At 43.2% G+C, this 13,579-nt stretch overlaps 1 protein-coding gene and 1 long non-coding RNA gene across 3 annotated transcripts in view; both read left to right on the top strand.

Moving 5' to 3' along the window:
* LOC308588379 overlaps positions 1–13,579 on the top strand; it is a 289,543-nt gene that overhangs the window by 264,662 nt on the left and 11,302 nt on the right. The gene's annotated exons all lie outside the window — the stretch shown is intronic.
* Positions 1–13,579, top strand: part of RIMS4 (regulating synaptic membrane exocytosis 4) — a 99,211-nt gene that overhangs the window by 83,696 nt on the left and 1,936 nt on the right. For both annotated transcript variants that reach the window (XM_081196689.1, XM_081196690.1), the window contains exons 3-4: positions 10,422–10,534; positions 12,677–12,778. In XM_081196689.1, the coding sequence (XP_081052815.1) occupies positions 10,422–10,534; positions 12,677–12,778 (215 nt within the window). The remainder of the gene's footprint in view (positions 1–10,421; positions 10,535–12,676; positions 12,779–13,579) is intronic.

Genomic DNA, 13,579 nt, shown 5'->3' with positions numbered 1-13,579 from the left:
CTTTATTCTATCTACAACTATAATACACAACTATATACAGAGCTAAAAGAGGTCTAAACGAAAATGCTGAACTGCACTGAGTGTCTGCGGCTGCTCTTAGCAGCAACCTTATCTATACACACGATCTCTCTCTAACACTCAGTCTCTCTCTCTCTCCGACACATTGATGTGAGGCTGGAGCGGAATAAGTAGAGAGCAGAAACCGCCCCTCCTCTCTGGAGAATCAGCAGAGAACATCAGCAGATTCTTGGATATGGGAGGGGTGAAATCTCCTCAGCACGTGCTCCATGGCATATCTGTAGATTTGTGGCTGAAGACAGGAGGTGGCAGATCAATCAGACGGGAGGTGGCAGATCAATTTTATTTTTAATTGCTTCTTTTATTTCTTATATTGGATTTTGCCATTACCGCTTTGAATTCTACAGAATTCAAATTGCAATGCAATAAGATTCGATATATAAGAAATAAAAGCAATAATAAAATGCAATTTAAAAATTATACAACCTCCAGCACAGCACATTACAATCTCTGCAGGCAGAAAAGTAATTAAGTGGTCTGCCAAGACCCTTGGCAATTTCCAAGTGGTCCATATTGGTGGTGGGGAACCACTGAGCACTTTTTTTGCACAGTGAGCATAGGCGGGTGACTAAAGGGAAGGTTTTCTGAGTTCCAGGGCATGAAGAGGGTGGGGAATATGTCCCTCTTTGGCCATTTGAATCGTTGGGAGTTGCAGAGCAATGGCTTTTTCCGGGTTGGAGAGCTTGGAAAGGTGGACAGGCAAAGTAATGAAATCTTGAGGCTTTTGGTGAGTTGAAAGCTTTGGCTTGGCACTCTGTAGCAGCACTTGGCATGGAAGATCTCAGAACCGCTTTAAAAATAGATTTGAAAAGAGGTCACAAACTCCACACGGACAAGAAAAGAAATTAATGATACGTTTGCCTAAACTTAGCTGCGCGGAAACTGCTTTCCGCATACTAATGCGTCACATTTGGCAGGTTGGAGGGGAACGGCTCCCGCTTGGGATATTCTTCAAAGCATTCCTTGCTGCAAGCAGTTTCCTTCATTAGGCTGCTCGTGCTACTGTCACTTTCCAAAATAGGATTTTAAAAGCAGGTCAAGAATATGGGTAAATTATACTGCGGTGGGTGGTGGGCAAGGGATAGTAAGTTCGGCAGAGCAGCTTGCAATGGTTCCTTTAAATGCTGAATGTAACTGTGGTGCGATATTATTATTATTATTATTATTATTATTATTATTATTATTATTATCATCATCATCATCATTAACATTAACATCATTATCATTATTATTAATATACTGACCTATAACTGGAGGTCTCAGGGCAGTTCACAGAAAAGATCAACATAAAAACCACAATATATACATGCTGGTGAGAGGCAGAGAGCATGGCCTGGAATTTGCTGGGCTATTACTATAGCATGTTTAAATAATAAAGGAAATGCACAGTGACCAAGCCTTGATTAGCCACTATATAAGACTAAGAGATGACTGGTGCAGTATCATCATTATGTGCCAGACAGCATTGACTGTTTCATCTTTTATTAACTTTGCTGCTGCTGCTGCTGCTGCTGCTATTATTTCTGCCTCGTTGTGGTCTTTTCCTGCCTTTTAAGATTCTTTAAGTGAGTTTTATGGATACTTGTTGGCGTTGGGCAGGGCTGGAACACCTATGGCACTTAAGATATTTGTTGGACTCCAGCTCCCATCAGCCCCAGCAAGCATGGTCAAGGACCAGGGATTATGGGAGCTGGTGTCCATCAAGCTCTGGAGAGCCACAGGTTCCCCACCCGCTGCTTTAGGATTTTGACTCTAAATTTAAAAGCAGGATAGACTGTATCAGTGATGGGCAGAATGTCATTCAGGATCTACCGGTAGATCTCTGAGTTAATTGCAGCAGATCGGCAAGGTGGAAACTACACACGTGTTTAAAATGTTGTGAAAATGCTTTTTTTATAATTGTTTTGAAAAACGCATTGAATTTGCTATAGCTCACTGTCCCCATCTCGTGTCACAATTGTATATTGAGCTTTACAACACATTCAAAACGTTTTATTTGCAGCTGTATAGCTGACTCCTCTGTCTCTCAGAAACCCTAAGTTGCAACACAAGAGATGCTGGCCATTCGGGTGAATGAGGCACTCCCCCACCAAACTCAATATGCTATTTGCCGGCCCCTCTTCCTAAAACTACTTAATTGATGGGACATATTTTTTTTTATAATACCTTCATACCTTGGAAGTCAAACGGAATCTGTTCCGGAAGTCCGTTCAACTTCCAAAATGTTCAGAAACCAAAGCGCAGCTTCTGATTGGCTGCAGGAAGTTCCTGCAGCCAATTAGAAGCTGCAGAAGCCCCGTCGGACATTCAGGTTCCAAAGAACGTTTGCAAACCAAAACACTCACTTCTGGGTTTGTGGCATTCAGGAGCCAAAACATCCAAGTACTAAGGCGTTCAGGAGCCAAGGTACGACTGTACTGCCTTTGGAACGGTTCACAATCTCTCATGGCTGTGCCATCGTGATATAGTGTGATGTTGTAGCGTTTCAAGTGTTGAAGGGAGGCCATAGTTTGAATTCCTGCTCAGCCAGAAAGCATCTTGAGCCAGTCACCATCTTTCAGCCTCACAGAGTTGTTGTGAGGATAAACTAAGGAGTGATGGGACCAGGCATTCCACCTTCAGTTCCTTGGGGGAAAGGTGAGATGTAATGCAATAAATAAATAACCTTTCTCTGATTTCCCTAAGTAGACAATCTGGAAGATGCTAAGCAGATATCTGATTTTTACAGTGCAGACCAGATGTGTTGCAGATGCCATAAATAGTCACTGGCACTTAGCAAACACCAGCAGGGATGCTTCAGAGCCAAGAAATTGATTTTGCTGTTGTTTCTTCTTGGCCTAGAAATTAAATTCCAATGGGTTTGTTGTGAGGGTGACCTTGCTTATATTTAACATGTGTTACATGAGAAACTGAGCTCTTGCAAGCAACACCGCTATGATCTAACATCTCTTGCGGACATTATATTTGAGTTTACTTTAGTCTGGGTGTTATTTGGGAACACTTCATAAAGAAAAGAAAACACACTGGTGTTTTCTCTTCAAAGAGGCACAGTTGACAGAGCTGGTAATCGTGTGAGTGGAGGCAGCAGACTGGTTATGCATGCATGTAATGGCGCAGGAATGCTATATTTTCATTTGTTTCGTAGCAAACCAATGCTTGGCTTCCAATATGCTGTCTGATCTTCCATGAAAAGAATCCTTTCTCTCATGAAAAATCCTTTGATCCATCAGAGGCTCCCCACAGGTGGAAGAACAAAGATGGGTTTTTTTCCATTTCCTCCCTGAAATAAAGTTACTAGATGTCCCAGGGACAGTCCCCGGATTTACAAATCAGTCCCCATACAAAATCCATTAAAGTTGGAAAATGTCCCCAGATTCATTGAAAAAAAATCTGGTAACTTTACCCTGAAACCCCTAACTCCACCTGTTCTACTGGCCCATTGGTTTCACTGATTCTCTGGGAAAGATTTCCAGGGCAAAGAAGTTTCAGGGGAATTGGCAAAAAAATCTTTAAAAAACCCCTTTCTGCCAGAGAGAGCTCCCTGTCAGCAAAGTTCCACTCATGAGATCTCAATTACTATGTCCATTTAGGGAAGCTTTCATGCAATAGCTGCCCAAACTAGTATGCACTCTATCCACACCATAGATAGAAATATATATATATATATATATATAGCTTCGAGAACACTGTCCAGCCATCTCGTCCTCTGTCGTCCCCTTCTCCTTGTGCCCTCCATCTTTCCCAACATCAGGGTCTTTTCCAGGGAGTCTTCTCTTCTCATGAGGTGGCCAAAGTATTGGAGCCTCAGCTTCACGATCTGTCCTACCAGTGAGCACTCAGGCCTGGTTTCCTTAAGAATGGAGAGGTTTGATCTTCTTGCAGTCCAAGAGTCTCCTCCAGCACCATAATTCAAAAGCATCAATTCTTCGGTGATCAGCCTTCTTTAGGGTCCAGCTCTCGCTTCCATACATCACTACTGGGAAAACCATGGCTTTAACTATAGGGACCTTTGTTGGCAAGGTGATGTCTCTGCTTTTTAAGATGCTGTCTAGGTTTGTCATTGCTTTTCTCCCAAGAAGCAGGGGTCTTTTAATTTTGTGGCTGCTGTCACCATCTGCAATGATCATGGAGCTCAAGAAAGTAAAATCTCTCACTGCCTCCATTTCTTCCCCTTCTATTTGCCAGGAGGTGATGGGCCCAGTGGCCATGATCTTCGTTTTTTTGATGTTGAGCTTCAGACTATATATGTGTGTGTGTGTGTGTGTGTGTGTGTGTGTGTGTGTGTGTGTGTATGGAAATAATTTTTATTAAAGATTTTCTTGAATTACAAAAGAACATGCAATGTCACTTTTCCTTTCTTTTTTCCTGATGATACAGCACTTACTGGTTTGTCAGCTGCTACCCGGGGCAGATTCACCCATCTGTATAAAGTTCAGAGGAGGAGTCAAGTACTGCTTCCAAAGGCCGCCTGAGCTAATTTTATTAAAATCATTAACATGCTGCCATAACAAGTTCATCATTAATTGTAATGACTAGGAGGCAAAGGTCATAGAAGAAGAGAAATTGGATATCCCTTTGAAAAACGAAAAAAGAAAAATGCTGATCACCAAGAGGAAGCTTATTGAGTCCATTTTGTCCTCTGGGCTCAGTTGTATGAAGGGTGCAGACGTTTATCCCAGGTTTGATAGAAGGAATATAGTGTGCTCCTTATTCATATTTTGTGTAAAGAGGAGCAGCCCCTTCTCTGCTATAGCACCAAAAGCCTCTCTGTTGACTGGATTACTTGTCCTTTCCAAAGTGCAGAGGAACATGCTGATAATAAGAATAATTTATTTTTTTATACCCCGCCACTCTGGCTGGGTTTCCCCAAGAGAATATTAAAGGTAAAGGTAAAGGTACCCCTGCCCGTACGGGCCAGTCGTGTCCGACTCTAGGGTTGCGTGCTCATCTCGCTCTAGAGGCCGTGAGCCGGCGCCATCCGAAGACACTTCCGGGTCATGTGGCCAGCATGACAAAGCTGCAGTTGGCGACCCAACACCAGCTCAGCACACGGAAACACCATTTACCTTCCCGCTATAAAGCGGTCCCTATTTATCTACTTGCACTTAAGAGTGCTTTCGAACTGCTAGGTGGGCAGGAGCTGGGCCCGTACCACGGGAGCTCACCCCGCCGCGGGGATTCGAACCGCCGACCATACGATCGGCAAGTCCTAGGCACTGAGGTTTTACCCACAGCGCCACCCGCGTCCCTAAGAGAATATTAAAAACTCGATAAAACACCAAACATTAAAACTTCCCTAAACAGGGCTGCCTTCAGTTGTCTTCTAAAAGTCAGATAGTTGTTTATTTCCTTGACATCTGATGGGAGGGAGGGCGCCACTACCGAGAAGGCCCTCTGCCTCGTTCCCTGCAACCTCACTTTTCACGATGGGGGTGGAGACGCTCCTTCAGGTATAATGGGCCAAGGTCATTTAGGGCTTTAAAGGTCAGCACCAAAACTTTCTTAGCACCTTCTTGATAGGGTTAGGTGGAATCATACTTGTGACTCTGATAGCATGTGTATTGATCAAAACAAGGGTCGGTTACACAGCTCTGGAAACAGCATAGCAAGTGGTTTGATGGTGTGTGCCTCAGTTTGCGCATGCAGTGAAACTGCCATGTAGTTGCGTTGCAGTTATTCAGTCCTCCTTTGAGAAGAACCATAGCTTAGTGATGGAGCACATGCTTCACTTGCAAATAGTCCCAGGTACAGCCTCCAGCATCACTTCACATAGCGCTGGGAGAAACTCATGTCTGAGTTTGACAGTGGAGCCATCATCCTTGGAAGATGGTGGACTCTCCTTCCTTGGAAATTTTTTAAGCAGAGGTTGGATGGCCACCTGTCATGGATGCTTTAGTTGGGATTCCTACATTGCAAGAATCCCTTGGAATCGTTTCCAACCCTACAGTTCTATGATTCCACGATCAGTGGCACTTACCTCTGTGTAAACATGCTATAGGACTGGGCTGCACAACACTTTGCTCTTTAAAGGTTTGTCATCGCTGTTACTATTAAGGTAGCAACCTCAAACGATGAAAACCAAACGATAATGGAAGCAATTATAATGAATGAACAGCAAACTTTGCGATGGACTTCCTTGAAGAACGTTTGTTCAAAGGCCACATTCAGAAGCATTTACCTCAAATAAATTATAACACATTTGAAACATATACAGGAAGATGTGGATCACAAGGAACAGGCTTGTGATACAATCTGTTTGAATCAGAAGCTGATATATTTCACATACTGAAATAACCAAAAAGGATAAAAATAAAACAAGCTTCAGCTCTAATTCAGTGGTTAATTTATATGAGAAGTGCTAGAAGCCTCAATCTTTGATCAGACACTGCACTCCCTCCCTTAATCCTAGAGAGATGTAGACCTGCTGTGGTTAACTTGTTGGAGAATTAAAGTCACTCTGCACATGTGGCATTTTTGCTGTGGCTTCTGCAGGGTTTCATCCTGTCCTTGATGCTGCTTAACATCTACATAGGAGCAACCATTACAGGATTTAAAGCAAGGTTCATTGGTATGTAAACAACAGCCAGCATTGCTTTATCATCTGAATCAGGTGTTCCTGTGTGGGTGTGCCTAGACCAGTGAAGGGTGAATTAGCGCATGCATTGGGGGGGGGGGGTCCTCTTTTGTTGTGTTGCTTTTGAGAGCCAGTGTGATGTAGTGGTTAAGAGCGGTAGACTCGTAATCTGGTGAACAGGGTTTGCGTCTCTGCTCCTCCACATGCAGCTGCTGGGTGACCTTGGGCTAGTCACACTTCTTTGAAATCTCTCAGCCCCACTCACCTCAGAGTGTTTGTTGTGTGGGAGGAAGGGAAAGGAGAATGTTAGCCACTATGAGACTCCTTCGGGTAGTGATAAAGCGGGATATCAAATCCAAACTCTTCTTGGTGAGGGGAATAGCTATTGGAGGAGAATTCAGAGGCCATAAACACCTCCTTCCTTAGCACTCTGCCTCAGAACAAGATTTTGTTACAGAGACTCCCTTCTCATTTAGCATTTCCAGACTGTTCACCGCTGTCAGTAGGTGTCCTCTGGACTAGTCGGGCCATGCTTCCCTCATATGACCTCCCCAGCTTTTCAGCCATCTTTCCTGGGAAGCTGCTGCACATTAATGTCAAGCGTAATTACAAAATTTCTGGCGCTGTCACATGCATCGCCGCAGGGAACGCATACCAGATCAGTAAAATGGTTCGCTGCCTCCTAAAATCGGTTTCTCAGAAACGAGTCTGTACTCGGGGTCAAACATTTGCTAATGCTGTGCCTCTGCTCGGTGCAACATCTTCTCCTGCAATTGCTAACTAATAGCTTCCAATATGCTAATTTAACTGCCTATATATCACTTACAATTTTGTTGAGAAGTCAGTACAGGGTTGTTGATGTTTTGTGCCCAGAACTGCTCTGTTTGTAATATGAGCTAGCCATCCACCCACTCTCCATGCCAAGATTGTTTTCTCCTTCCACCCACACGAATAGGTCAAATGCTGGAGCTCAGCGCTCTCCATCTCTTTCTATGGAATTCTGTGTCATTACAGAGAAAGGCATCATTATCTGTACTAAGAAGGGCAAGCATGCATTTGCACCATGTCTGCTGTGCAGTGTGCCTGCAAGGACTTTAGTTTTACTGTTAGTTTTACAGATTAGTTGCTCTAAACCCACAAACCTTTGCATGCAATCATTAATAGGTGTCAAAACCCCATTCAGTTAGAAGTCGGCTAATAATGGGCTGACATCATCCATAATGGGACATCCATTTTTGTGGTCACATTGACATATGAAGCTACCTTGCATTGTTCTGTTGAGCTCAGTATTATCTATCCCAGCTTTCCACAATCTCCAAATGCTTTGGACTACAGCTCCCACTGGCCCAGCTGTCAGGGATGATGAGAGCTGTAGCCCGACAATAATATCTGGAGGCCACAAGTTGGCAAAGGCTGATGTCCATAGAATGGCAGCAGCCATGGGAGTTTGAATTGGCCATTCACAGGTGGGCATAGGTGAGCATCACAAGGAGGGCGGGGCCAACTGGAAAGCCACCAGGGTTTTCACTTGAGTACGCTCTCCGGCCTTATAAAAGGGCCCAGCTCCTCGCCCTAGCACTGCAGTCTGTGGAAATGTGGCAGTATAGTTGTAAGAAATGAAAATGTTGTTTTTTCCCATAAAAGGCCAAAAGGTCACAACAGCTAAGTAACCGCCAACTCGCTTAGAAGCTTATCTTTAGCAGAGCCTGAAAACAGGGTGTCTTGCAGTTGAAATGTGGTTTATCTATACGCTTCAGCAGACATAGAACCCGTGTTTGCCTAGGGTGGTCGGATTGTAGCATTATCACTTGAGTCAATGTGTCAAACCTAGGAGCATGGACCAAATAAGGATGAAAATAATCAGAAGTAGGTGGTGGGTAAATTCAGAGTAATGGGAGATGTCAACAAAGGCGGAGATTTTAGTATTTTAATTAGGCAATTGTGATAGGCTGTGAACCCAGACATAGCCAGCCAGTGGGGAAACAGGGAAGGGAAACTGCACTCGGGTATAGGGAATATAAGCTTGTGTTTTGCTAAATTTGGGTGTGCGTGCTTTCAGACACCCACTTCCTGCAAGAACGTATGTAACCAATAAGCTCTTTGCTGCTTCACCAATTTTGTTCAGATTCTGTTTCTAGGTTCCCAGGACCCAGAGTCTTGGGACCTGTGTTTTATACCTAACAGGAGTGTAATGTTACAGGTAGGTAGCTACAGTATGTTGGTCTGCCATAGTGGAAATAAAATTTTTAAAATCCTTCCAGTAGCACCTTAAAGATAAAGGTAAAGGGACCCCTGACCATTAGGTCCAGTCGCGGTGGACTCTGGGGTTGCAGCGCTCATCTCGCTTTATTGGCCGAGGGAGCCGGCGTACAGCTTCCAGGTCATGTGGCCAGCATGGCGAACCAGAGCAGCGCACAGAAACACCATTTACCTTCCCGCCGGAGCAGTACCTATTTATCTACTTGCACTTTGACATGCTTTCGAACTGCTAGGTTGGCAGGAGCAGGGACCGAGCAACGGGAGCTCACCCCATCATGGGGATTCGAACCGCCAACCTTCTGATCGGCAAGTCCTAGGCTCTGTGGTTTAACCCACAGCACCACCCGCGTCCCTTAGAGACCAGCTAAGTTTGTTATTGGTATGAGCTTTCATCTTCAGATAATGGTTAGAGTGTTGGACTATGACCTGGGAGACTTCAAATCCCCACTCAGCCATGAAACTCATTGGGTGACCTTGGGCCAATCACCATCACTTAGCCTAAACTACCTCACAGGGTTGTTGTGAGGACAAAACGGGGAGGAGGAGAACCATGTATACCACTTTGAGTTCCTTGGAAGATAAAGGTGGTATATAGATGTAATAAATGAAATAAATAAACTTAAGACTGGGAAAATGGGCAGAGGCAAAATGGTCTGATTGATATGTACAGTTGGCCGGGAACATCTGAGGCATCAGGATTCAGCATTTTTATTGAGATATCCAAATTCACATCACTTTAGAAGCATTGCAGTTTCTGATTGGTGTACCATGATGTCATTGGTGGCATAATCAGGAAATTAAATTCTTCAGAATAATAATAACAATAAACTCCTTCAAATTTATGGGAGGAGGAAGGACGTTAGCATGGGAAATATGCCAGAAATTAACAGAGGGTCAGAAAGAGCCCAAAGTGAAATTATATGAAATACAAGGAAGCAAATCAAGATGCACCTCAACAGATTTAACACATCCTACTGTATAATTTTCACTTCTGAACAGGATCCATTCAGCTTCGCAATGAATTTTTAATTGTGAGAGGGAATTTCTGCTTTCATCTACTGTGGTTTCCATTGAGTATAAATACAGTACGGCTAGTCTGTTTGGCTCTAGATTCCCTCCTAGATGTAATAGCCTCAGGAGAGAGAGACTGCACATCAGCAAAAAATTAATTGCATGCCATTCGCACCCCCAGGCAAAAGAGTTTCAGTTTTTCCTACTGTATTTGGGTGGGGGGGGAGAGAAGCTTGATACAGGAAAATGACACCAATTTCCCATGTTGATTTATCATGACGATAATTGTTTTGTCTGTGATTATCTGTAACTACACTAAGCACACATCCCTTGCGGTTATGGGAAGAAACTGAAAGCGCGTCAAGCCAGTCTGAAAACCAGCGAGACTGGAACTCATGCAGAAATAGCTCTTCATTTCACACATATTTCCAGTTAGCTTAAGACTGTGTATTTAGCAAATCTCGAAACAATTAATTACACTAACCAATTTATTTTGCAGCTTGAACTTCAATGGAGTTCACCTGGCAGCCGCTGGGCAGTTCAGCGATTTCCTGGGCAGCATGGGGCCTGCACAGTTTGTGGGTCGCCAAACCTTGGCTACTACCTCCATGGGTAAGCAAGAGAAAACCATTGGTTTTTTTATGAATGTGTTTTTGTGTTTGAATAGTGCTATCAATGCACATGATGCTTTGCAAAGAGGAGGTTTGCCAGGTTGCCCTATCCTAAGGGAATTACAAATTTATAAGCAGACGGAATGACACAACAGAGGAAGGGGAAATAAATGAGGGTGCTAAGATTTGACCTCTTTATTGTGCATTCATCCTGATGCACAATAGATTAGATGAAGTTGGCTATTCAATGGGCATTCACCTGGATTTCTTTGTGGGGCACCAAAGCAAGTGTAATCTCACACTTTGCAATGTATTTTTCCACTATTTTCCTTATCGCAAAAAGTCTGCTCATCTGGGGAAGCGGGTATGTTGCGCAAACCTCCCAATCAGCTATAACTGTCCAACTGGAGTTTGCTAGTCTGTGATTGAAGCACCCGCCTCCTCTCTTCCGAGTAGCTAAGAAAACATGGAGTTGCTTGTGTAAATCAGAATGTGTGAGATTCCCTTAAAGCAATGCACGGCCTGTATTTGTGTGGTAAAGCATGGACATTAAAGATAAATCAAATTACTTGAGGGAAAGGTCTTGATAAGAACACAGATTGCTTTGAAACATCCAACAATATGTACATTATAACAAGAAATAGTAGAAGAGCATGCAACATATAAAAAAATTCCAAATGGTGATAGCTGTAATAAGCAAAAACAAGTTTCAGAATAAAAGTTTTCTGAGGCTTCTTAAAAGGTTAGCCTTTCTTTGGAAAGTCTTAGCCAAGTGATCCCGTTGAGCATGTGGGAAGGAAGAAAAGAGAAGAAGCCATAATGATGCCGGGCACTAAGGTATCAAAAGCCTTTGGGGGGGGGGGGAATTGAACTGTGTCTGATATTTATACCCAGTGCTTTTTTCTAAAACAAAAAATGTTTAGGGGTACTTTCATTTTCGTACTCATATTGAAATATTGCTCCTCAATGAGGCCAAACTTAGATTCACAAAATTTTTGGGGGTATGTGTACCCCTGCGTACTCCCAGAAAAAGCACTGTTTATACCCTTTAAATTAGATAGGTCAGCAATAATCTCTCTCTCTCTCTCTCTCTCTCTCACACACACACACACACACATCATTCTTGGAATTGTCTGCAGTCTAGTTTTATCTTCTACACATAAGCATTTCAAACACTGGACTTTAGGTCCTGCTGAGTTCTGTACCTCCATATAACTACTTTCATGCTGCAGAAATATTTCTACTTGTTCATTTTGTCATATTTCCAAACACATATTAACCATTGTAGTTTAACAAGGTTCCTTCTCCTTAAGGTCACTCTTTACTCTTTCATGGATCAAAATTCAGCTGGTGAAATGCAGGTAAAGTTTGTGTTATATACTGAAGTTCTCACCCTGGGCCAGCAGGGGGATACTGTGGATAGTTTTCACTCAGGTCCACATATGCAAATAAGGGATTGAAAGTGACGTTCGGTGATTGGATAGTTACAGAAAGTTGTTACAGTTGCGTTGTACTGGTGCTCTATATTAGCAGGCTGGCTGAACCCTTCAGTTCAGTTCTGTTCTGGCCTGTGAATAAACAAGAGCTGTTTGAAGAATCGCTGTGTCGTCTGCTATGTTCACCCACAACTTAGCAGTTTTATTCCACTGTTTTCACTATACACTGTGTAAAGAAGTACTTCCTTTTTCTTGTCCTGGAATTGCCTACCCTTCAGCTTATTTAGGGGGGAAACAACAACTTCTACCTTTTCTCTGCAACATGCACAATTGTATGTACCTTTATCATGTGCATGTCCCACCACTGATATCGGTGCTCAAAACTTCTGAATGCAATCTTCTCCTGATGTCAAATAACATTTCAAGAGATCATTCGAGGAAGGGCACATAGTTTGGAAGTCACTTTGAAAGGGTGAGTTGATTCAAAGACTCTGGCAGTTAATATGCCTGGTGGACCACTTTGAGACAAGGAAGGCCAGTGCCTCAATTCCATACTAGTCAGGGAGTTCTGTTGCCATTTTATCCCCATCTTTCTTGCCTCTAGATAATCAACTTGTTGCAAGGGGAAGCCTGACCTAGAGCAATGAGGAGTTGTTCATAGAGATCTTTTTGACACTCGCTTACTTTTCATTTTGATTGCTGTCCAGGTGATGTGGAAATTGGGTTACAGGAGCGAAATGGACAATTAGAAGTGGACATCATTCAAGCTCGAGGATTGACTCCAAAGCCTGGCTCCAAAACCCTGCCAGGTAGAGTGTTTCAGCCTCTTTGCCTCTCCCAAATCCTGGGTTGAAAAAGGATGCTTGGTTTTTACAAGGGAATAACTGATAAGATTGTGGGAACTAGAAGGGGTGGGAAGGATGGTGTGGTGTGTGCCATCTGAATTTTTCAAGCATTCCTTACGAGTTATCGCAAGGTTCTCACTTTTTTGCAAGGTTCAGATAATTTTTAAGATGAGCAACCAGTTCTTTGCTCATCTGTACCAGGCTGCATATACACCATTCTCTGAAAGTGCATTTAAAGCATGTGGGTCAACACACACACACACACACACACACACACACACACACACACACACAAACACACACACTGCTGAGAACTGTGGTTTGTAGAGGGAGCTGGGAATTGTAGTTCTCTGAAACACAGTTCCCAGGATTCTTTTGGGAAATAAGTGTGCTTAAAATCAATGGTGTGTACACTGCCATAGACACAGGACCTCAGAGTGGGGTGGCTGCCTCAGACAGCAGGTGCTGGGATGTGCATTGAGAATGGGGCAGTATTGGCAACCCATCCAGGGATTCTCCTGTACTGGAGGTAGGGATGAGGGAGATATTTCATTCGGCTTGCCTTTATCAAATTTGCACTTTCCAAAATAATGTGAGAACCGAAACAAAGCCATCCTCCAAAATTTGCATTTACCTGAATTTTGTGGTGCACTTCTTCATCCAGTGTTTACAAAAACGCATTATAGTATGTAAAAGCATGGATAAAAATGAATGTGTCAATACAAATAACATACCAAAAAATGCATTGTATTAGGAGAAATTCCT

This window comes from Podarcis bocagei (genome assembly GCF_964188305.1).
Source record: "Podarcis bocagei genome assembly, chromosome: 5".
Lineage (NCBI taxonomy): Eukaryota > Metazoa > Chordata > Lepidosauria > Squamata > Lacertidae > Podarcis > Podarcis bocagei.
Note: the sequence above shows the minus strand (reverse complement) of the source record. Positions and strands in the feature narration are given on the sequence as shown.